Source organism: Barbus barbus, assembly GCF_936440315.1.
Source record: "Barbus barbus genome assembly, chromosome: 4".
Classification (NCBI taxonomy): domain Eukaryota; kingdom Metazoa; phylum Chordata; class Actinopteri; order Cypriniformes; family Cyprinidae; genus Barbus; species Barbus barbus.
Window position 1 is genome coordinate 35,781,102 of NC_136732.1, and position 26,072 is coordinate 35,807,173.

The following is a 26,072-nucleotide window of genomic DNA, read 5'->3' on the forward strand; positions in this document are numbered from 1 at the left end:
ATTATGTATGACATGATGTGGCATTGCTGCTATCTAAAATCTGAACAATAATCTGTGTACTGATTTTTTTTTTTTAATCTTCTGATGCTTTTATAGTCAGAGGTATTGAGAGTGTGTAATCATATAATCATCACAATTCTGAGAATTATTTTGGTTGTACATTACATTGAAATAGACTGGCCTGTCCCCTTGTTAAACATCCAAACGCTAAAAAATGTTGAAAACATTTGAAACCCCCATTGTATCCCATTACAAGCTAATAATGTTGGTCAACATCTGTCTCGGTCAAGAAGGGTGAGAAGTGGAGAGAATAGAACAGAAGAGAAGAGGGGGTTTGGCAAACACACCGTTAGCTGAGCTTGCACTAGGGGAGCTGTTTTTTTGCTTGGTGTTCTGACGTGACTCCTTCATCCAAGGAAAGATTTGCTTCGTGAGAGCTGGGTTTGGGGCCAGAGAGGACAACTTGGATGACGACTTGGCCGTGGCCCCACTGCCGGCCCCACCACCACCGCTGCCGCCTGGCTGCTGGGTGGCATTTGAGGCAGCAACGTTTACAGCGTTCTGAGGAGGGGAAACCTGGGGGGGTGGGTGGTGTTCAGGTGGCAGACTGGGCCGCATGCAGCTGCCATTAAGCTCTTTCGTCTTGGCATGCTGAGACTGTGGGGGTGCGCTGGTGCCAAGCGACTGTAGGGAGCATGCAGACCTTTGGTAGTCACTCTCAAGATGTGCTGAGTTCTGGAAGGCTGGTGCCGGGGCATCATAGCCAAAACCGTTTGCCCCCTGGTATGAGTATCCTCCGAAAAGTGTCGAGTTGTCGTAGTAGGTCGTTTTCTGCATTTCCAAAAATCGAGTTACCGGCTACCAGGGTCCTGACGACCTTCTGGAAGAACATTGGCACTAGATGTCACGTGACGGTCTCTTTCCAATGGCCTCTTGGAAGCTGACCTGAAAGGTTATAAGAGGCACATAATAAGAGGGGCGCGAGGTAAATCCATCTTACTGCACTGAAAGACACCATGACATGAATAGCATGTTCCCACAACGCAGCCTGCAGATGCTCCCCCCCCCCCCCCCCCCCCCACTTTCTCTCTTGTGCACATCATAACAAACCACACGTAAGGGTTAAAACTGTAGGACTGCATTTCATCATAATTGTTTCATTAAATTTTTGTTTCTATTGCATGTTATTTAAATTGCACATTTTTTTTTTACAAATGTATCATGCTTCTGTCCCTCAAATAAATGTTTTGTGTTGTGGTCGTTGTTCTTTCTGATATGCAAGTATAAATAAATTAATAAAAACTCTCCTATTATAAAAATGTTGATGTTAGAAATCACTGGCCAAGATGTGTTATTGGTAAATAATTGCTGACATGGGCTCCATTCTGAGCTTCTGATATTGTGTAAAAACATTTAATATATATATACATATATATTTCATTTTTGCAATTAAAACAGGACTGAATACACATAATAAAAGACAGCACAGTGTTATTTTAAAAAAGAAAAACAAATATGGACAATACAGGCCAGCTCTGCGGACATATGAGAGCTCTTGCTTCCGACACAAAGACCATCTTTGGAGTGCTTTCTCCAGTTACAAACAGACGTATTTGGGCAACATTAAAACCCAACAAACCGGCATTGTGTTTCTTTAACGTTGTTGCTGGCCTTTATGAACGCATAAGGAAAGCTTCACCGGAAGCGGTTGGTGTTATTCATAATGGTCGCTGGACCGAAATAGAAAAATCCAACCCTTTAAAAAGCTCAAGACCTCGCAGCTTGGCTCTGGGGTTGCTGAGAGGACCGCAAAAACGATCACTCAAACACTTACAGGCACCTGGCATTTATTCTCACTCACTCGCCTGGGTAGTAAATGTTATTAAAAAGACTAAGGGGAAGCCAAGAGATTGCGTAAGATGTTTCAGGAGGACTACTGTGGCTTTTGTTTTATCAGATACTTGCAAGTTCACTTCACAGTGGGCAATTAAATTGTTGGTAATTATTTCGTCTCCTTCCTCCATAGCTATAAATTGAATGCCTGAGCTGGGAATTTAAAATTAGTTATGCGTGTATCGCCATAAATGATACATGTATGTACTAGAATGACGGGAAGACTAAATTGGTATTTTAATGCTGTTATACTTCGATGGATACATACACAAGCATGTCAAATGTAACGAAGGCCTGTTTTACATAAACTCTGTTTAGCGTATTGTGCTTGTTTAATAATTTAATTATTTGCTTTCGTTGCGAAAATCAAATACAAGAAGAGAAAATAAAAAATATTAATTTGATCAAATAAAGAATGAAGTCTATCTATCTATCTATCTATCTATCTATCTATCTATCTATCTATCTATCTATCTATCTATCTATCTATCTATCTATCCAATAATAATAATAACAGCAGTAAAGTGTTCCACAAAATAGCATATTTGGTTTTGAAATATTATCAGAATTAATCACCCTGACATTATATTGTTCTAAAACAGTATGTGTATTTTTTTCTTTTGTTCGTTTAAATACAAAAGGAAAAGCGTTTTAAAGCTGCCATAACATTTTGAACCAACATTATAAGCTTCATGGATCATAAATACATTATTGTAGACGCTCAACTCGTAAAGAAAAAAAAAATCCTTTGTTAACATGAACTGGAATAGTCGATGAATTTGTCTTTCTCGAAAAGATCATTCTTTCTGATTATAAAATGCATTATATATTTCTAATCCTACAATTAATATTCTATTATTTAGAAATAAAACTGTAAATATTGAGGAGAGGTTTGTGTTTCTGTTGTATAAAGCGTAAATATGAGCTACAGCTTTTGGACATCGTCTCAACACGTCACAAATGTCGGTCATTTATCTTCGAAGAGGACGGCCGGAATCCTAATCATTTACTCTAAGGAATTGTTCAGGGGAGAGAAAGGGGAGAGGAAGAGGGGGATATAAAAACAGGCATAATAGATATGAAATCATATCGCAGTCCCATTAAATGGAACACGTAATGTCTTGGCCCTCTTGTTACGGTAACACAATAACCAACTTTTCTGTAGATCCAGCCCTAACACAATTACGGAGTCCAGAGCGGACGTAGTAGGAGCAGGACCAACCTAAACGTCAACAAAAACAACATAACATTGCTTGGGCGCCTCTTTGCTATTCGAAAATAAGTTACCTGATATTTATGTAAATTTCTAAAGGATTACTTACATCTAAACCCCAAAAATATAGTAAGTAAATATTTCGATTAGAGACACCCACAGTCTTTGCATTCGGAAAGAATAGGCCTTGAACGTGCAAATTCAATATCAAATGAAAACACACCTTGGTGCCAATCGAAGCATTTGCTGAAATCGTTAAAATAATTTGAATACTTCATACCGACGTTTAACCACCGCATTTTTTTTTTTGCTCGCGTAAAAACACCAATTCTGTCTTGAAAAATGAAACGCACGCTTTTCTACCAGAGCCATATATGAAAACAAACATCCGCCAAAAAATATTTCCTTTGTTATGTAACAAAGCCAAAATTAGACTAGATAACACAACCTGGGATGCATTTATTCAGAGGTAGCGAAAGAAAGCTCCAGCTTCAATGGAAGCTTAAAGCATTGTGAACTCTTCTTGAACCGCGTTTGGAGTCATACGGTCATAAATCACTAGGACACACATACCGCCATTCACAAACTGATAGCCTATTTCAGACCAGCTTACCTTAGCCTCTGGCGAGAGACGCGCGGGCAGGCATCATATTTTCCACATTCGGCCGCTCTGCAATCAATGAAAAAGCCCAAAGCTCATACCAGTTTCGATATTCCAGCCAGACAGCGCGCGTCAAACGCCGGGTATCTCGAGCACGGCTGCTCCGCGCCAGAGTGCGGGCGCTGCTGGACGATTCCCCTCGGCTCGCGAAAGGGGGAGACGGTCTAGCGTGAAAGATCTGAGGTATGCGATGGGGGCTGCAAATGGACAGGCAGCGCTGCTCCTGGCCGCCCTGTCGACTGGTACGCCCTGCTCGCAGATAACAATGGCCTCAAATTTCGCCTTCAATCTCCCCTCACCTTTTCCTCACGTCGTAAAATTGAACATCATAATCCGAGGTGGGCTCCCGACTCGCCGTAACATCTCCCCGTCTCATGTCGGGGCCCGGGGTCTGCTGGTATTATTTGCTCGTCTTTGCTAGGTTATTGTATGTAGTCAACACCAGGCCTTTCCAGCTATTGGAAATAACGGAGCAGGCTGGACGCGAGAGGCGCAAGCGTTAATCCCATCAAACAGCGTCACCAGTGAAAACTTATGCTAATTGCAGGCGCTCGGAACAAGAGAAGGGTCTATAACGGAAGCTGAAGAGTTTTTTACCGGGTCTCTTTCACTTGTGTGGTTTAACTATTATGCTCTAGTAGCATTGTTTAATAGGCAACTATAGCAGAGAGGACCCATTTCTCTCTCCCTCTCTTACTCTACCGGTGTATATTAAATTACCAGGAAGTAAGTTCTCAGCGCGGGCTTGCCTCTAGCTTGAGGCAGAAACAACATTCTATCTGTATTGTTATAATATTTAGAGCGTTATAATATTTCATCACATCCTTGCCAACACACCCAACTAGTATAATAACTTATGCGCAAAATATAAAAACCAATGAGGTGGGGGGTTTAAGAACAGACAACAGGCGAGACCTGAGGGAGGGGTGTGAAAACAAATAATCAAAAAGAAAAAAGAAAGATTTTTTTTTTTTTTATATGAAGAAGCTCTGTCGAGTCCTGGTCACACAAGTTCTGCGAGTATCATGGATGGCGCGTGCACGTTAAAAAATAGACGAGAGTTTCTTCTGTTTTTACTGTAGGCTACAAAAAGGACAAACATATCAACATATCCTTTATGGATGGAGGACAGAGGGGAAAACGCAAAAAGGAAACGAAGAAGAAAGCCGGCGCGGGAGCAAAATGGAAAAAAGAAAAAAAAAAAAAAACACCACGACGGTGTTCAAGAGATATTCCTACTTCTCTCTCCTTAAGCCAAACACAACGTCTCCCTTTCTCTCTCACTCTCTCTCTCTATTTTTATTATTCAGGACACTACCCCCGTCGTTTATGGCTACGTAAGATTTATGACTTCCACCATACACAGGCAGCTGTAAACAGGCAACTTTAAAAAGATGCATTTCTTTATAGGTGCTTGAATAGAGAGCATCACCAACGGTGTGGGAGGAAGGCACAAGGCAAAAATGTAGGTGTCTGCAACTTTGACTAAACGGCATTGTTCCTTATTTTGCAACCTTTGCTAAAAGGATCCAATGGGGAGCCACTTAAAAGGGCACTAATTAACCAACACGTGGGCTGAGGCAACGAAATGCAGAAAATATAATTTCTACTCTTCCATTTCGCCATCTTTCAGCTGTGATATAAACATTAACAAACTGTTATTTTCAGACAGTGGGTCGAATTGTACAGTTCGGATTATGGCATGCTGGTTTTCATGGACTGGGAATCATATTGGTAATTTTCAAAAAAGACAGCATATTGAGCTGCGCGGTGATGGATGTTACATTTATCGTTGTTTTCCAATGGAATAGCAAAAAGAAAAAGACAACCGCAGCCTCAGTGCATTATTTCCATGGATGTACATCTCGTGAAACCACAAACAAAACTACACTTCCGGACATTCTACTTCACGCGGATCCCTGGATACTCCTTTTTGAAATTAAAATTAATGAGTTCGATTAAAAGGATTTGAAATCTAATGTATGTCTGTGTTGAAACAGGACATTAAAGAAGCATTAAAATTGTATAGATTATACAGATTACGTTTTCTACGAAGCTGTATGGAGTATTTTAGTTTGTGCTACGTCATTTATACATTTCCACAAAATTTAAAAAAATTTAAGAACAGTGATGAAAAGAAAAAGGTTTTCGCGTTTTGCATTGTCAATTATAATTAGTACTGCATGACCAATTTAAAGAGGAATCGTGTTACGTTAATACGACATTGATCTTTAAAAAATAGCATTAATGGATGTTATTTATTTATTTATTTATTTTCAGATTTGTTGTGCCCCTGAAATTAATATATGGCATACAACAACACAGCAAATAGTTCCAGTAGCCTTTTGGTAAAACAATTAATGAGCTGCTGTTAATGTTGTTGTTTGGATGTTTATTTACATGGCAAAAACATGTTGTGAATGTTATTCTAGCGTGGGATTTACTGTGAGTTGCGAGTCACCGTTTGCTTAGCAATTATTTAAAGTGTCAAACGATTTTTTCAAAGACTCTGCAAATAAATGTTACGCATGAGCAGCCCCAAAAATGATAAAAGTACGTAATCACCATCCAAATCACTATACTGCCATATCACAGCAATGCAGATTTCATAGACTATCTCAGTTAAGCATGAACTGGTTTTTTTTTTTTTTTTTTTTATCTTTACTAATGGCAACATTCTTTGTATACATTTCAAAAACAATGTGGATGCAGCACACACGAGATGGGGCCTGTATATTTTTTATGAAATGTGTTCCCCCAGTATGCAAAGGTATAATCGCCATCGAAATTGGGCTCAATGCAATCAAACATGCATTTGTATGGTACTGCATTACATGCTATCGCAGCTAAAATTCTGATGTTGCATTGTATGAAAATGTCTTTGAAATTAAAACATTTTAATAAAGCATACGAATTTTCAAATTTGTTTTATTATTTGAATCAGTAAAAATATAAATTCAGATTTCATAATAATACCAATGTTTTTTTTAAAAAACGAAATTGAAAAAAGAAAATAGTCTCTTCCCCAAACACATAACCAAAGGGTATAAATCACTGTCAAACGCAAAAAAGATTGAATCACTTACCGAGATATTGTCCTTTATCACTTCTAGATTTTATGCAAGGATACAACTTCTTGATAACGAGAAGGAACTGTAAGTAGAGGAACAGAAAAAGGGAGAGATGCAATCAAAACGGGGTCGCCAAAAATCCAATAGTGAACATCAGACCTCATGTAGAGAAATTGACCTCGAAGACAATTTGATGGTTGGCCACTGTTGACCGACATGTTAACCTTAAATTATGTTCCGGAACACAGAGAGAAATTCGAGGCCAACGAAAATATTTACGCTGTATCCCAAAGTCCCTTACTTCTATTGATTTTCAAGATGTATTGAATTAAGTATGATATTTCTAATCATTTAAAACAGAACCTTTGGCCTTCCTAACGGATTTACTGACAGTAAGCATGCGCTCTTATTCAAACACTGAAAATATACAGCTGTATAAAGGAATAAACACGTGATACTGAAAATCTGTAGTTAAATCGCATTTTTAGTCATCCTTTAACAGCATAACAAGCTCTCCTGGCCTTGTGAAAAAGAATGGCCTACTTTTCTGTCCTGCAATGTTTAATAATGTATAGTTACATAACATCCCCAGACAATTAAAAAACAGATAATGACATAATAATAATAAAAAAATAACATTAAATGTTTAAAATACAATCATCATATAAATCATACAAATTACGAAACAGGTTGAAAATGATTAAATATAACATGCAACAACGTTCGGCAACCACTGAGAAAATCATGAAGCGCGAGCCCCACCATTCTGGTATAAAATCCGCCAATAAACACAGTCCTTAATCCAAACGGGTGCCCTGGAGGACCGAAAATGGATATATACAGTAGGCGATGGCCTGAACAGAAATGGAATGATATGGCCTTGCTGGTCTGCATAGCAGCGCTTATTAAAAGTGGAATAAAAACGTTGGACGGTTTCGTTCGCCGGCTCGTGACAGCTACCCCAAACACATAAATCAAAACGAGGATTCCCCCGACCTCCCCGACTCTGCGGCCTACAGCGCTATAAAGTTATTTATTGCATCCCCGCACTTACGCACGCCGTTGGCTCGATTCCATTCCCAGCACCCGGGCCCGTTTCTACCGCTGTCCGGGTATTTTTGGGTCGATTCGTCCCCGGTAACACGCCAGCGACCCGCAGCCTTGCTGGACTAACCTAAAGTTACCTATAAAGTGAAGGGTGCTCGTGCCCCAGCAAGCAGGAACGCTGCTGCTCTCAGAACAAAGGGAGGAGGCAGCTCCCAGCCAGAAGAGCTGATGAGCCAATTTTTAGTGAGGAAAATGGAAGCGAAAGCAACCAGAGAGCAACGGCTTAGCCGAACTAGAACCAGCTTCTCCTCGATTATACGGAAAGCGTTCCAGTAGTGTATATTTATTGGTCAGGCTATTAAAGGGTCGGAAGGAAACAATCTGATTCACGTGCGCTCATTACTGCGGGCTTTGTAACAAAGGGCTCCTGCATCATTTATATAAATGCATATTAAGTGGATGCACGGGCAGTGGGAGATTGTGTTCGTTTTGTCAGAGCGTTTAAATATAGTAAAGCTACTTTTGCATTGCATAGTTCACAATGTGAACTCATTTACACTCTTGTCTACTCACTTACAAACATTTTCAACTTCATTATCCCTCTCCCCCTCGGATATTGCATCACCTCTCTGCATGGTCGTAGCCATCTGTAATATAGTTCTTCGTTTCAAAAATATGCACGCAACACGTAAGTACGAACATGGGGAAGAGAGAAAACACGCAAAACTAAAAGGCGCGCGGCTTGGTTTTGACAGATTGGCACTGGGTTTGCATCTTGACCTTTCCGCGGAGGTGCGATAACTCACCAGATTAGTGATCAATCAGAGGTACTGTGGAATCCCCTTGTAATGTCTTATATTTATGCATTAATCTCCAGTCCTGTACGTCCACAGGCTCTTGAGAAGCACGTATGGCACCTTCTGGAAGTCAGAGCAAAGCCGACCTCATCCCATGTGTTGTGTAATTTACCAGGCGGCTGTGAACTGGCGAGTTAGTAGTGACTGGGCAATACTTCAAGGGCCCTCTTTCCAAATCCAAAATAATGCCCTGAATCCTTCGTTCACGTGACACGCATGCGTCAGAAAGTCTCTAGTCTAATAAATCAACAACAAAAAAGAAAACATACATTTTCATTTAGAATCCACAATTAGTGATTTCTGCCTCGTTTTTCTTGAGTGCCACCCAGCAGAAAACACTGACATCGCCTCCCCATCACAGAAATGGTGAGCTTTCATCAAGTCCGTTCGTTGGATTCCAGTGCTTTGAAAAGTAATGAGCTCGAACGCTTAGCATACCCAAATGCCGAGAGAGGAGGCTGTTTTAAGATGGGAGCGGCTAGCTATGTCTTCTTTTCTCATGCAGTCTGGCGGATGACATCCAACTTTCAACACCACAAACTTCAGTGTGAGGCCGCTGGATACGTTAGGCCTTCTGTGGCCAATCTGTGGCGTTTCAGCTCTCTCAGGCTGCCTGAATGGGCAGGGGGCTTGGTTTCTGACACCCACGCATATAGCATCAACTTAAGATTTCTTGTTCGCCTTTCTGACCTATGCGCAATAGTCACAACAAAGATGCGCACCAGGAAGAACTTTTTCTCGTATGCGAATTAATCTTTATTTATTGTTTAGGAGTGGGGTAAGGTGGTTTTCTTTGTGTAAATGTTATGTCTGTACTACTTAATGATATATTGTGTAATTGACCGGTCTAAAGCTTAACCTTGATTAAGATATCGGCCAAGTGGACTTACTGGTATGGCTAACTAAACGAAGCTAAAAACCCGAAGATTATGTATTACTGCGCAACGCCCTGTAAACCCTCCTTGCTCTAATAGTACTCATTCAGATGGTCTTATATCAAAAGTGAAACTTTCAGCTTTTTGACCAAAAAGTTAATTTTTAAGGACCATCTGTGCATAGGGTGGATAATGTTTAACTTTTTTTTGAATGAAAACACTGACTGAGGAAGAGACAGGGTCTTTGGGTCAACCAAGGCCCATGCCCCCAGGGTCCCCAAAAGTGCCAACTTCACAAATCTGACAAATGAGCAGAGAAAATAAAATTGCACCCTGTTAGAAGAGAAACAGTTGCAGTTGGATCTTTTAACTTTAAGAGTAAAAAATAAGTTAAATCAGTCGTTGAATGATCTTTTTGTGGTCACCGTTTAAATACGCGTTTAAGTAAAGCGGCATAACTCCACACACCATTGCAGCATTGGTGCCCATGAAAATCACAGACTGTTATAATTATGACAGCAATAAACTATTCAGACTGGAATATATATATGTATCACATTGTACTTTAAATTGCTCTCTCTAACTGGTCCTCTCTCTGTACTGTCAGTGATTTATGATAAAATCAATTAAATGATATCCACTTAGACTTTTGTGGTTTTATTCAGACCAGTACGCTAGTTTAGGAAACCGCTGGTCACAATTTCTGTTTTGGGCAAACGACCACCAAGACAAAAAACCAAAAGTACTACTTAGAGAAGAGATTTTTCTAAATGTGTCAAAGCGCGCAGATTGACTCGAGGGCTGTTTTTGAAATTGTAGTACCTTTTGGCGCATATGTCTGCAAGTGACAATGCAGTTTTTACTTGTTTGATGTCAAACATTTGTGTCAGAACTTTTAAGTGATTTATAGTCAAAGTTTGTTGACATTTAATTATATTATTTATTTGTCCCTATAATATAAGAGCCATTCTTCCCGTCTTCTTTCATTAAAAAGTACAAATAATATAATAAATTATAGACGGTTATTTTAAGCGATATATTTTTTAAATGATAAAATTTTGAAGTCTCCTAAATCAATGAATTATAATCACATGAATTAATTATTATATGAATTAATATATATATAGTACACAACACGGTTTGGCGATAGTAAATTTTGCACAAGTTATTCGAGGTAAGCTATTTTATTTGCTTATATATTTATTTATTTATTTATGTATTTTCTTTCCTTAAAAAGTCCACATTTAAACGACCAAGGTGCTGGGAACACAGAGGAGACATTATGTTTCAATATAGCCGTCTACCTTGAGGCCACATTTGAATTATTAGCCGCTCCTCTATTACCTTTGACAGCTTGCGCCTACTGTAGGTTTTAGGGACACCAGTCGTTTTACAAGCAGTAAAACTGAAAAATAATAACAAGACATAATGGCCATAAGGCCATTTTGGGATACCTGTGGTGCGTTCAGTGGAGAGCAAAGCAAAGGTCGAAATTAGAAGCTGTTAGTAGAATAAGCAGTCTTCTGTTTAGGTCATAAATCTGTCGTCTTTTTACACTTTCAGGCCTCTGCGCGAAACTCCACACTTTTCCAATCAGTGAGCATTTGAGAAATTAGACTAACTGATGAGGAAACTTACAAGGTATAACGTCGATTTAAAAAAAAGATGTTTAAAAAAATACAGAACTACGCTAATAAAAGAAAAGCTCTGAGGTATGTGGGGAATGAGCCAACTTGTAGCCCTCATCGGTTACCAATTTGAAGGCAAGTGTCTCCGGTTGTTTGAAAACAAAGAAAAAAGTTTTCGAAGTCGGGCACACCCAGGGATGACTCTAGGTCACACAACGGATAATTAATGACTTGTCGGCAGAAGAGCTCGGGACACAAGGAAGAGTCCAGGCATGCGGCATCATTCGAAGCTTGCAAATCTTACCTGACATCCAGTATTCCTCCCGATCTCTCCGCCGAAGATGGGTCTTTGTTTTTGGAATATTTACGCAAAACGACGGAGCCGATTGACTGCCATGCAAGGATGGTTTTATAGGTGTATATAAATGGTTGCTCGATGCGAGAAGGTAACGTTTTATAGCTTCCTTATCGATTTAAACGCTTGCATAAAACAAAACGAGGCTACTTTGTGGATCAGAGCGTTCATAGGCGCGCTGGGAACTGCTAATGCGAGCGCACTCCACTTAGGCTTCCACAACCCCAATACTCCGGGAGCTCGTTTTTCCTTCAGCCGAACCCCAGGCTCTGAGTCTTGGCGTGGGACTGCTCTGGAGCGCCACTCAACAGCAGGCGAAAGATTCCACCTCTAGCCTCAAGCTGTCTGCTCGCCTCTCGCTGCTTGCGCGGAGCAGGGTGGATTGACACGGTGAACTAGTGAACCAGTGGACTGACAGGACACACAGGGTGGAGAAGCCAACGGGGTTCGTTTGTCCAATAGAGGACTGCACGGCTACGGGGCCAACACATGGGCCATATGGTTATTGCAACCTGCAGGCTTCGGCAAGGGCGAACACGGTCAACCTCATTCCGATAATTGTTCCCTTCCCTTTCGACATCCAACACGTTTCTTGTCTCCTTTTTTCATTTTAAGGGAACGATGCCAAATTCCAATAAATATCAAAAGCGCGATGCTTGCGCTTTCTCTTGAGTTTACAAAAATAAGCTCGCGCAGTCTTTCTTGTGGTAGCTTCAGTCGGTTTTGTTTTGCTAGCTTTGCCCTAATGCATGTTGCCTGCATTCACTAGCCTTACACTGCAAACCTCCAAGTCACTGCACTTGGCGTTCGTTCTTCGAGGCTTTTGTGTGCTAGGTTGTACACTACCCACGCAGAGATAGCAGAAAACAACAGGCGCGTGCGCTCACACACACCAAGCAGACAGACGGAAGTTCAATTATAACTATTTAAAAGTGTGATGATAGTATCCATGCTATTTTTAGCCACTGCATAAAAAGGCAGACGCTGGCTCGAACATTTCCGACTGAATTCTCTTATCGCGCTCCCCCATGCTCCTCAAATGGATGAAAATCCAGCATGTAGCCTCTGGATAGCATTTCTCTGCTCATTTTTCATGTGCTTTCAATCGTTTCTCTGTGTAGACCGTTATGAATTAGAGAGAGGTTTGATATTGATTTATTTCCAAATGGGTAATTATTCGTGCATTAGGAGACAGGGGAAACACCAAACTCACCTAAGCTAACATAAAATAAATCGTAGCTACATACAACTGCTACTGCTGGCCTAATAAAATGACGAATCCAATGAGAGACAAAGGGGCTACAAGATTCCGTATGGGACCTAAAACATGATTGCATTAAGCCACCATGCTTAGTGATAGATGTTTATTTGCTATGATTGTTTAGTGATAGCGAAAACACAACTATAATCGTTGAGCATCCAACTATGATCGTTTAGTGGTACAAATAGACGACATTTATGTTATGTATGTTTATTTACTGCATATATCTAACTTTCCACAGAAAACGGTGTGCGTTATCCAAGTTAGCAATTCTGAAATCTCTTGATTAATTTTATTATTATTATTATTATTATTATAAATTTGAATTGTCTTGCGTTGATGTCTGTTCTGTCAAGTGTGGGAATGTTTGCTTTAAATTAGTCAAAATGACAGAAGGTTTGAAGATTAAATTGCGAAACGGCAGCTTGGTTTATACATCGCTCCATCTTGTTAGTGTACATTTGGATGCAATAAGAGGACAATATGGCTGACATCCAATCCAAAGCCTAAGGAAACTTGCCAGTGATGAACTATCGGAATACTGTTTGATAAAAAAAAAATTAAAAAAAGGCCAACAAGCATCTCCAGTCATATATACAGGCCTATCCATTACATATAATTATCTAAACGCAAAATAAATTGATGTACAGTTATCTGGGTTTGCTTTCTTTATTGGCATTTAAATAGTTTTACTCCACGATTTTAATGCTGATATTAACCATACTCGTAATGTGCACGACTGGCATACTAAGATTTAAAACGTAACAATTATAAATGTGATATTTTAATTATTTAATGAATATAAGGTTTATATTAACTTTTGTGATAAACCTAATTGTATAACTACACATGAACAACTTTTTTTTCTGCATAGATGTAGGGACTCTTAATGTCTATCCAAACTGACTGGCATTTTGAATCATTTATTCAACCTCGGCTGTCACTAAACACGTGAAATCAGATATGAGATCCGCCTGGCGAGTCCCTGCACGAAAAAATGTCCCATCTTTTCGCCCCCTGCGCATCCTCCAAAATGAGCTCGGATATTGTTTTTGACACAGCGCCCGGCAACAAGGAGAGCTGCTGGAATTATCTATTTTGAGCGTGCTCGCCATGCTGGTGTGCCCATTAATATTAGATAGGAGCCAAGGAGTTATTCTAATTTTGCTACACAAAGGTTTGTATTACCCAGGTGGAGAGGAGGTGAATAAAACAATGGCAATGCTATAAAGCAAAAGGTTGTTGTTTTTATTATTGTTATTATTATTATTTTTGTGATGATGATTATTATAATTAGGCCTATTATTATTATTATTATTCCTGCTGCTCATTTATTGCTGTTAACAGTAACATTAACAGTTATAGTTTTACTTTGACCTTAAAGCCATAGATTACAATAAATGCATGTCTTTTTGTTTATGTGTAAAATCGATTAACCTCTTTGTTTGTGGTCGTCTTCTTCAGCGGCGCATGTGCATTACACAATTATTGCCATCTCTACGAAATAACATTAACACGTCATAAACAAGATTTACTACAGGTAAAGTCGCTCACTTGACAAGCCTCCTCCTAGTTCGCAGATAAGGAGGGGAATCCAGTTCAAATAGTATGCCAGCCAATGAGGCAGATTTTTGTGCTATTCTTTCAGTTTTCACAGTATTGAAATCACTTGTAAGAAAAAAGGGGTTGTAACAATGATAAGGCTATCAAAGCCTTCTGTACTCAAGCAAAGCCTACTCTTAAATCAGGCAATATTAATTCTGTCCCACAAAAAAAAAAAAAAAAAAACAGGATTTCATGGGGGAAAAAATATCTTCTTTGTGTCTGAAAGGCTAGTCGGTGACCCTCTTTTAGCTTAAAGGCAATTCAAGCTCTGTCGATGTTCTAGTTAAGAATAAACTAAAGCAGTAGCTACCACTTTCTGCTCAGTAAGTGCTCCAATTAGGTTTTTACACCATGAAGAAAAACAGCTGCAGTCCAGGTATGAGACCCCTGGCTATGAGTTTCCTGGCGGGCGCGGACACTTTTATGAGATTTACAAGGCGACGAGGCGTTTCCGTTTTGCCAAATTTAAACAAATCTTCCCTTAATTGGTAATTGCATATTCAGTAACTCAAGACCTGCAGCTACTTAGCCTTCATATTAGTCGCTGATCCATTGTCGTAAATCGTTCGCGATAATCAATTTAAAGATGAAGGTACAGGGCAAAAGGGTTCGCGGGCCGTTTTCGAAACAGAAAGTCTGCCGAGCCTAAACGGTAATCCGGGGAATCTCTTCCTCGTCCCCGTATATCGTCGCTCGCCCATCATTTTCAAAGAGAAATGATTTATCGCGCAGACGGCCATAAACAACACAACTCCCTCACAAATACACAATGGCAGCCCCGCTGCCGCTGACACACATATCACTATAAATCAAGCGAAGTAGCTGGCTGAAAAGACGGTACAGAGAGTGAGCGAGAGAGAGAGGGACATGCAAAGGAAAGGAGAAAGATGTGGGACGGTGAAGAAAAGAAGAGTAACACGCTGCTTTTCAAAATATATATATATATATATATGATATGAATGGAGCACGGTGTAATGCTATGACATGTCGCATCACTCCTGTTGGCAGCTGAATTCAAACGATGGAATGGGTTTGTGAGACATACATGCATGATGACAAGGGATGGCGAGGATGAGTATTTCTGGACGATATTTACCACAGCACCACAAAACTGTAAATAAATGCAAGGAGTCGGGTAAGCCTGGAACGGTGGCGCGCGGCGGTCGAAGTGGCGTTCCCCGTTTCCTCGTATACTCACAAGCTTCACACGGTGAGACGCTCCCCCGTCCAAATTTGTTTTATTGCAGCCTCTGTGAGGGTCTCTGCCTGTGCTTTTTTTCGCTCCGCTATAGGGCTTGTTTTTAAAAGGACAGTTGAATTTCACGTCAGACACTAGGAGACCATGTCTGCGATATTCCTGACGAATACATATCTATTCTGCAACCACTGCATTAATTATTTAATGAATCACGTGACCAGGAGGGGGATGGGGGGCACCACGGCTTGCACGCTCGCGGGATTACTATGACCCAACACTCCACAGCTACACTACATGCTGTTCTGTCCTTTTTATTCGTAAAATGAAATTCTTCATACTGTTCAGGACAAAGGTAAAGAAAAAAGTTTGTTACAGCACGAGCGTAGCTATATGTGGTAAATGGAAACCTATGTGGTATGCATGGATAATTATGGGTTCAATTGCGTGCAAGTTTTCTGTTTTTTATAAGTATTTTATTACATACATTTTTTTTATTAAAATTGTTTAACTTATATTAGTTGCGTATTCAGTCATGTTCCTATGAAATAGCCAACATTTGTAATCAGCGTTTCATATTTAATTTAGTTTTTTCTACTTTGCGATAATTTTTAAGCCAAAATATTGTCCTTAATGTTATATTGATGTCTTGTTTGATTTCTTTGTGACACTACTTTGAATATACATTAAATACTGATAAATAAAAAAGAGACTCTCTCTCTCTCTGTGAAGAAATTCTTACGATAACAAGCACTCTGATGAATGGCTGTTGGCATTACAACTGATATCACATACCCAATTTTCATCACTGATTCTTTGCCAGCTTATTTAACACTACAACCACGCGTTTATGACATTTTATCGAAATTATGTCAGTTTAACGGTTTGAACATTTCCAATGCAGAGAGCACCTTTGTAACAAGTTGGTAGTTTTGTAGATATTTGATTTAGCCCAAATGTATCCACATTCAGTTATCAAGCTGTTATTTTTTTGTTTTGTTTTGTTTTTTTATTATTATTATTATTAATAATATTTTCTGGAGTTCTTAGGCTGTGCAAAGACAGGTAGCATGCGACAGATAAAGGGATGAAAATCTCTTTTGGAGACCCTGCCGCGAGCCCTAAGCAACAATAGGATGCCCTTCTGCGCAGCACTGAGGAAAAACGGAAACAATAGACCTGGGGCTGAGTCAAAAGAAACGGAGCAGTTCAAAGACTTTGATGCTCAAACAATAGGCTGACTTGCTGTTGTGCTTCGAAGAAGTCTAGCAAAGAATCTGCACCGTCTTTTCTATAGCTAATTTCAGTCAAAACAGCTCGAAGGAACGAATAAGACGCGCGATTAAAGTGTAGCCAGCTTTTTTATCAAATGCAATTAGACTATTTGCCAAAAAATGTAAATGCATTAAAGATAAGCATTATGTGCAATTGAACCTCTGCGATTTTCTTCGCAATAGTGCAATTCAGTCCATGCATTTTTTTCATTTGCAAGATAACTGTAGCGGTGTAAATACAAACAAATACATATGATGTATTTCTATTTGTTTTTGAACTATATGTGAATTATATCAATGTAAGAATAAAATTTAATTGTGTGATTCCCAAATGGATAACGATTTCACATGTGCTTTTAAAATATGTGACTTTAAGAATTAATCACGATGTATTTTGTCAGGTTTATTAAAAAAAAATATTATACGGTCTGTATTTCAGTTTATGTAATTATTAAAAAATGAAAAACTGGAAATACATGCACGCTAGTAATGCTCAGAACAAAAAAGTACTCGATAATAAAAATCATTTGAAAGTACAATGCGATTGTTTTGTTCATGCGTGTCTTTAAATTAGTTTAGGACAATGGGAATAGAGTTCAAATCCATATTTCAAATAGTGACCAAATCCTCTGCAAAGTTAAAACGAAATAACAAACATCTAGAAACTGAATATTTAAAATAAAAGTAGAAAAAAAAAATGGGATGGGAATTATATTAAAATTCGAGACCTGTCTATTAATATATTCTGTGTCGCCATCTTTTTACAATGCAAGTAATAAATTAATTTGATATTTCTTTAATAGTTGTTGTTGTTGTTGTTATTATTATTAGAAAAGAGAGAGCTCAGATTATAAAGAAAAAATCAGTCAATGAATATCCCAGATTTTACAGGCGCTTAAGTAAACAGAACGTTTGGCTAAAGGCTAGGTTTATACAGAGCAGCAGAGATTGATTTACGGCACTGAGCATACCCTCTTTTATTGAGGACTGTAAACCTGTCAAAAGCGGCAGAAGGCGTAATGCCTTTAAAATATATATTTATATTATTTGATAGGGAGACTCGCAGGACAGCTGCTTGTTGAGGTATACCTCTGTTTTCCATGTGTCAGGTTCGTTTGTTATAAAAATGCAATCAGGGAAATGATTTAGATTAACCCAAATATTGTTTAAAATGCAGCGTCTCAAATTATTATTATTATTAGCAATAACAATTATTTTAATTCAAAATAATAATGTATTACATATTTTCACCTGCTATCAGCGAACCTAATCATTATGACTATAATATGTAGGAATAACTGCAGCATGCGCAAACTGTTAGTTTCACATTAAATGAGAAGTCACGTTTTCAGAAGCCAAGAGTAACAAATAAAGCACCTGAACATTCATCTTTAGTGAGATCACTCATTACTCTTCTCTATCTCAGGAAATAATGGAATCTGTATCGCAGCAACCATTCAGTTAGTTAAATATTAATATCGAATGAAGAGGAGCCCGGTTGGAGAGATACAGAGAGTTAAAGAAATAAATGCACGCCTAATCTGCATTTTTTCAAAACAAGAGATTAAACATATTTACTAAATAGCTGTAGACCATGTGTAGATAGAGATCGGTAATAGTACAGTAATATTGATGAAATAGTAGATTAGTTATGCAGCAGAAAAGGGAGGGGTTGCGTTTTGCTGGCAATGTTAACAATGGTGATTTGCCTTACTTAATATGTGTCTCTTTAAAACAAACACAAACACACACGCACACACACACACACACAGGCTCTCAGCCCAGGCCCACAATGCTGGCGTGCGCGGGCCATATATCTCTGTGACTATGCGGTGCTGACCTCCGCTCCGTGGCTTTTCACAATAATAATTCAGCAATGCGCGAGGGCTATTTGTTTCGCAATTAGCGGCGTGAACTAAAACAGGCACCACACCATCACATCAGCGTTACAAGGCCAAGCGGCGAGCTTTCCAACAAACCTTGAAGGAGGGAGTGGAGACCAGAACAAGGAGAGCAAGAAGGAGGGGGCTTACATGATACAATGCGAGGCGTTGTCACACAAAATAGCCGTCATATTTCTGGAGCGGAAGGCCCTCTTGGCCTCCCTCACAGTGTTAGAGCTACTGAAATACATAGAGAGGAAATCGTAAAGTAATCTCGCGGTGTGTATTCTGCAGGTCTTGACATGCATGGTGACTATTCGGGCCTTTTACAAGCTGCTCAAACCAAAAGACGGGAGAGATGTTTAAGGATGGGTCTTTGCAAGGCCACGGCTGCTGTTGTTTTAAGGGCCCCGATAGTTTACTAGACTGTCTGAGGGAAGAGATAGCACGGTGCCCTCGGGTTACAGTGCCCCGGCCGCGCTGTTATGACAAATTCGCCCTATGGCTTTGTTGACCATGTAACACGTAGCGCTGTCCTGTCCGCGTCGGGTCAAGGGTTTCAGAAGGGTCAGTCTGAGCCTTCGCAACAGACCTAATCGGTCAGAAAAACGTGTCCTCCAGTTGAACCCATTGCTGCCATTCTGCCTGCCTGCTGCAAGAATCGATTTTTTTCTGTCATCCCTCAACTTCCCTCAATATCAGTTTCTATATTTTTGTCTTTTTTGCCACGCTTCATGCTACACAGGTCCGCAGAGGGAGGCGAAAACCGTAAACCAGAACCACTGGCCTTTTCTCCAATACGCACAAAAGATTGATTTGCAGGGGTTAAATTGCGGTGAGCCCGTATGAGAGCACTGGTGCTCATCTAAGCACACAACAAGCAATTGAAGCAATTTGCTACAAGTCGTTTGTATTGGGCAAATAGTTGCTCTCGAGACATTCTCTTCGGTGCTTTTCATTCCTGTCTGACCAACAGAGCATCGAATAATTTATTCTCGAAACCGGCCACTTTGCACCTGTGTGCCACCCAAGCTCTCTGATGGAATAAAAAGGCGTTTTAGGGTGGGGAAGACATGCGCACACAAACAATGTGATATGTAAAAGAAATAAAGTGTCATTAACAACAGTCATCAGGGCAGCATACCATATTCTATATTCGCAGCTATAGGAGACTTAGGCGTCTTACATATTGCATGTGTATGTGGCACATTGCAACTCATGCATATTCACAGTGCTGATATAAGACACACATGCGCGTTCACGCGCAAACGAAGGGACAAACAGACGCTCGCGTGCTCGGTTTTTTTTGCACTCCATACTACTTCAGCACCAACTCCCACAAATACACCATGTAACAATGCTACAGATGCGTTACTCCAAGACGAAAAGGAAAACATGCTACCAATTTAGTTGTGATGGCACACACCTAGAAGTTATCACAAACACACAACAACCGGTTCCCAAAAGCTACCCTTACTGTAAAAGCAGCCATAAAACCATCCGTGGCGCAACACGACAAATGTGTCTCTGCTACCCAACTGCGAGAAGGCCATAAAGCAATAAAACTCAAAACTCTAAAAGTGCTGCAAATAAGACAAAAGTACTGTACCTTAAACTCTGCCATCTCTGGTCCTGCGAAGATTCTCACTCGCGCTAACATTTTCAAGAGATTCTTCATGGGCCATCCCTCGCCAAAAAAGTTTTTTGTGGCATGACTTGGTGAATAGAAGATGGTAGAGGAGGGAGGGGGGATGTCTTCAAGTGCCCTTCAAGATTTAACTCCCCTCCTAGCAGAAGGTCCGAGCAGTTGTGCTGCCGAATGACAATAGGAGAGAAGACTTGTTTAAAGAGAAGCGGTGATTAATGATTTTTCTGTATAATTCTCACATTTTTCTTTAGGCTTCTGTCTGCAAATAATGGTGGTGAACTTTTGAGGCCCTCAAAAGAAATCTGTTCACTCCTATTCAAATCAGTGTGGCTTTTTTTTTTAAGAAAATAAAATATGTGTGACAACAATAGGATTCCAAGGTCTATACAGATGCCACACGCAAATGCATCTATTTAAGTTTTCGAGTAGCCTACATTTTGAGAGACACATGTTAAAAATGCATTTAAATTGGATGTAAGATTTGGGTCTGTTTGGTGCTCAACCACAAAATGGGTGTATGTAGAGGTACTGAATATATATAAGTACATATAAGCCTGTATATATATATATATATATATATATATATATATATATATATAAAACTCTTAAATATTTATGCCACTGGAATCAGTATTAGCCTAGATAATAAAAGCAAAATATTCTCAACTATATTATCAAAAACCAAATACGTACACATCTGTACATTTAACTATTTCAACTTTCAACTATGGTCCTCATATGATTTTACTGCTTCACATTTTTTTGCTTTTTAAAGTGTTTCTCCAGACAGCATTTCATAAATAAAAGGGAGAAAACAGACAAATGGCTTTAGCGGGCTATGTGGCGAAAAGGCCTCTCTGATATCAACAAGCAAGTAATAGAAAATCTTCTCGGTGCCACGGAATGCTAGAAGACCAATTTAAGGCCATACTTTTGTGTAAAGTTCAACGCCAGCAAACGGAATGTTATTTTCTCCGGCTCTATATTTTCAATACCTGCTCTGAGAAAAGAAAATGAAAATTAATACAAGGGTTGCGCCTTCCAAAAGAAGCCATTTGTCTTCTTGATTATCTATTTGGTTGTCAGGGTTTGAGCTATGGCACCGACCCGCTCCTTTGTAATATAAAAAACACACAGCTTGCGCTGGCAAACAGTCGCGAAACTGTTGTGCAAGAATTACACTCATTAAAGCATTAAAAGCCCACGAGCCGAGAAACTATTTAACTTCTGCTTTTTTTTCTAACATGGATCCATATTTTTAGGCGTATTCACGGCATCGTTGAGCAGAGGGTTTGTGCACCGTTAAATTAAGGAGAGACGAGACAGAAAGGAAGGGTTTTGTGATTTAGAATAAGATTACAAGGCGTAATGTACCAGGATTACTCGCAATGCAGCGATATAAATCACTAGAGAGATATGCAGTGATCTTCAAGACAGGCGAGTGCTACAAGGCTAACGAAAATGCGCAGTGGCAAGCCACATTCAATTAAATTGTGTTTTTAGCAAAACAGAGGACGATGGTATCCACCTATACAAGACATATATATTTAAAATAAGCATATCTAGCTTTAAAATCCACAAGAAGACATGACACATGAAGAAAGATTAAACTTTTCCGCCATTTATTAAATTTCTAGAGCTATTTACATGTAACAAAGGTAAACAGTGAAAGGTACAAGCAGAAAGAAGACAAATTACAAACATGTAAGAGGAGAAATTTACAATTCATCAGCGAGAAAACTGATCTTTGGAATGTAAAAATAATAATATAATAATAATAATAAAATAAATTGAAAAAAATTGAGAAAGAAAGAAAGAAAGAAAGAAAGAAAGAAAGAAAGAAAGAAAGAAAGAAAGAAAGAAAGAAAGAAATGTGATATGTGCACATGTCTATGTACCATAAAACAAAACGAGGGTGGTAGTGACATAATAAAGAATAAACGAAAATATAGTGTATTTACTCATGCAATATACGCACCTTTCTCTATACACCCTGGCCACATTTAACTTAAATTTCATTTCAACTTACAAATGCTGAGATTAGCTATTGCAGATATTTGCCATTAAGTCCAAAGAACTTAAACTTATAACTTCATAAAACTAGACCAAAAATAAAATAAAATATATAACTGAGGTAATTCAAATAGTACTTAGCAGTGCTCTCATTAAAATGCTTTGCGTTGTACCGATTTTGGTTATGCATATCTAGCCGTCCAGCTTCATTGAACTTTTATATTATATTTAATATGAATAACAACTAATTAGTAATTTGCTGTTCTTAAACTGAAATGCGCTAAACAGGCGAGTGAAACAAGTCCCTGTATTTTTCATGAGCGACAAATGGACCACACGCACAATAAACCCTCAGTCCCATTGGCATTGCATTCGAAATGCAAATAGCAAATGCAAAATAACCGAATTGCTACAAAATACAAAACTTCATATCAGTTGAAAAACACTCGGCAAGTTATTTTTAAGCCAGGGAATAAAGGGAGTTAGAAAAGGCTTCTTGACAAAACAGAGCGACTCATTTATTAAGCACAACGCTAGACGTCGAGGTAATGGGCAGGCCTCCGGTTCATCCTTTGTACCACAGAGTAAACATGACAAATGGGGCCGAGTTTGGCGTGATTAAAGATGAAACACGGATCCATCTTCACCAAATCTGAAAACTATCTGCCGCCTTCTGTGCTTATGGAAGGGGCGAGTGAGCAGGAGAGGCGTGCGGGATAAAAATGGGAACCAGACTGGGAAGGCAGACCATAGTAGCATTTGAGTTCGAGTCTTCACCCATTTTTAGTGTTAAAAAGATGAACATTTTCTTTGCTCCTTTCCCCCACATCTTCCTCGTATTTTATCCCTGTAATTAGAGTGCATGGGAGAGTTGGGGGACACAACGCGGGTAAAATCCACGTTCTACACTCCAGAAAACTAGATTTTATAATTGTACGTGTTTTGGGCAACAGTGGAGGGCTATAGACTTGGCGGAGGTCCGCTTGCTCGGTTCTGATTGCTTCCAAGTGTCGGGCCGATGCTTGAATTAATGTTGGCAGAGCTGCTGCGTATTTTGGTGTTGGGAAGCTTATGATCCTTCTTCCACTTCATGCGCCGGTTCTGAAACCAAATCTTAATCTGTCGTTCGGATAGGCATAGTGTATGGGCAATCTCCACCCTCCGTCTGCGAGTCAGATAGCGGTTGTAATGGAACTCTTTCTCCAATTCCAAGACTTGCTGCCGCGTGTAGGCTGTGCGTGAGCGCTTGGGTTCACCCCCTGAGTAGTTCGGGTTCACTGTTGGGATACAGAGAGCCACATGTTACAAAAAAGTATAACACAATCACACACAGCCCCACACACACTCACATGTACACTCCAGTTCATGAACAACCAGATGCACAAACACTATAAAAATAGCCTATATTGTAATAAATGTATTTAGACATGAAAAAAATATATCTGTCTATCTCGTATTTGCAAGTATACAATGTGACTGTTTAAAGGTTCGGTTATGCAAAAATGGCAAACAAAACAAAAAAAGTTGCCATTGTCTGTTTAAGATAAGCAATTGCATAGTGTCGGGACAGTGACACTAATTTCCAAACTTTATTGGTCAGAATAAGTCAGTAATGTCAGCACAAGATAAAACAATAGGGATATTATATTTGTGCAATTTGTGCATAAGAATTCATTTTTAAAAATACATATTCAGCAATTCACTACGAGGGAACAGCATAATCTATAGTTGGCTGTGGGCGACTAATGTTAAGCCGTGATTTTGCAAACACGGAGTTTGCCCCCTTTTCAGCGCACACCATGGCAGCTCTAGAATACAAGCACTAATTATCGTGGAATAATAGTTCATAAAAGAGTCCGACTGTTTGTATTGCCATTAATGTTTTATTATCGTCCTCATAACTATTCATTTTTTAGCTCCCATAAAACTTTTTATTTAATTTTTTATTAACGATAGTTAAGTGACAGTGTAAAGTACACATTGATCCGTCCAGTCACTTAAAATCAAATTACTAAAACATAAAGCTTAACTTATGGATTACATGAGAACTCATAAACCTCTTCTCGGGAAAAAATTAGAACGAGAAAGTTGCATAGACCCCGAAAGATCTTAAAGAAGGAGTGTAATAAAAATTTATGGAGGGTGTAATTATATTGCCCTGCAAACAGACGATCGTAAATCTCGACCAAGGGCAACTTCATAAGGGGAGCAATAGATTTAACGCCGGACATTAAGCTTTCTAAAGTGGCTGAGCTGTCTGCGCACGGAAACACTAGTAAGAGAAGTTTAGCTGCACTTACCGATGTTTACGTGGACTTTTTTCATCCAGGGGTATACCACGGGATCTTTTCTTGAAATGACCGTTGAACTGTTTTGGCTAGAGGGAGTCTGACCGCAGGCAGGCGGAGGGCTCGGAGTAACCGAGTCGCAGCGATGGCTTGGTTCAGGGAGAGGGGTCGAGAGTGCGGTTGTGGGTAGAACGTGACCTCGCGGAGAGATGACCGCGGCAGGCTGCCCCGGACCCTGGCACGATGTGTAGGGTGAGTCGGCGCAGCCCGACCGCTGGTGGTAGATCGGCTCATGCTGGAACGAGGGGTCTTGCCTCTGGGCGCTGTAGTAGTCCGGAGAGTGACTGGGTAGGTAGTCGCTCTGGGAATATTCCTCGCAGGGTGGAAACTTGGGGTCCACATAGTTGGAGTTGATCAAATAGGAACTCATGGCCATTAATTTCTTTGAATTGCACACAAAATATACTAAAATTTATATGTATCCCTTTACTCGTTTTCCTGTTTCGTAGAACCCTCCTACTTTCTGTCAAGTGAACAAAGTTAAGGGTCCATGTGACATCGTCAGCCAATGGTGTGGGTCTTCGCGATTCCCGGATAAGGAAATGGGATTAGTCAGTTTAGACCGCGCTCATCAACTCGCATTTTGGAATAGTCCAAAATTCCATACTTTCTCATATATTGCTATGCGCTTGATTAGATAGTGAGTAAATCAAAACAATAACAAGCGAAAGCAGACACGGCGAAAAGGCATGCTGGATTCTTCCAGCCCCACAGAAAGTCACGCCCCCAGTCCCTCTCAGTTCATCTGCACATTGAGAACATGACTACACCTCTAAAGAGCTGTTCCAGATTTGGCGAACAGAAATCCTGCTTAATTTTGGCCAGTGTGCATGAAAAGCGGTACCAGGGGAAAGTGATGCAAGAAGCTCGCCTTGACCAAGCTCTTAAATGCACTCGCTAATAACGGTGAGAGAATAGTCGTGGCGTGAGCAGCGTGTCAGAGATGAATCTGGGCTTGTTTAAGATCGATAGAAAATTCATCAACTAATTCAGGTTACAAAGCCTCCTAAATCACAAAGGAGACCTTCTGCATTTAAACGGAGTCTGCAGTCGTTCCACTCCAAACAGCGCGTTTATCCTGTATGCCAAATCTACACACACTGAATAGTAATATATGTGCTCAATTCACTATTAACACCAGCAGCAAATATTTCTAGCTGTTTACTGATAATAATGTTTAAAAATCACCGCAATAGTCATTAATCAGTGCAAAACTGTAGCTACAAATTATTATTATTATTATTA

The 26,072-nt window shown here is 39.7% G+C and overlaps 2 protein-coding genes across 8 annotated transcripts in view; both read right to left on the bottom strand.

Annotated features, from left to right (window-relative positions):
• LOC306862246 (homeobox protein Hox-B3a-like) overlaps positions 1 to 26,072 on the bottom strand; it is a 38,191-nt gene that overhangs the window by 2,527 nt on the left and 9,592 nt on the right. For 3 of the 7 annotated variants that reach the window (XM_079404995.1, XM_079404991.1, XM_079404996.1), the window contains 3 exons: positions 20,428 to 20,630; positions 6,854 to 6,920; positions 348 to 945 (listed from right to left, as the gene is read on the bottom strand). In XM_079404995.1, coding sequence (XP_079261121.1) covers positions 348 to 837 — 490 coding nt within the window. In that variant the 5' untranslated portion in view covers positions 838 to 945; positions 6,854 to 6,920; positions 20,428 to 20,630. Of the gene's footprint in view, positions 1 to 347; positions 946 to 3,719; positions 4,455 to 6,853; positions 6,921 to 7,892; positions 8,043 to 8,691; positions 9,321 to 11,549; positions 12,430 to 20,427; positions 20,631 to 26,072 lie in introns of those variants that run through there. The other 4 variants (XM_079404993.1, XM_079404997.1, XM_079404994.1 and 1 more) reach the window with 4 other exon arrangements.
• Positions 22,374 to 25,464, bottom strand: LOC306866417 (homeobox protein Hox-B4a-like). The gene is made up of 2 exons (XM_079411622.1): positions 24,780 to 25,464; positions 22,374 to 23,756 (listed from the first exon to the last, which is right to left on the bottom strand). Exons 1-2 carry the CDS (start codon positions 25,201 to 25,203, stop codon positions 23,440 to 23,442), a joined length of 741 nt encoding a protein of 246 aa, XP_079267748.1. The 5' UTR covers positions 25,204 to 25,464; the 3' UTR covers positions 22,374 to 23,439.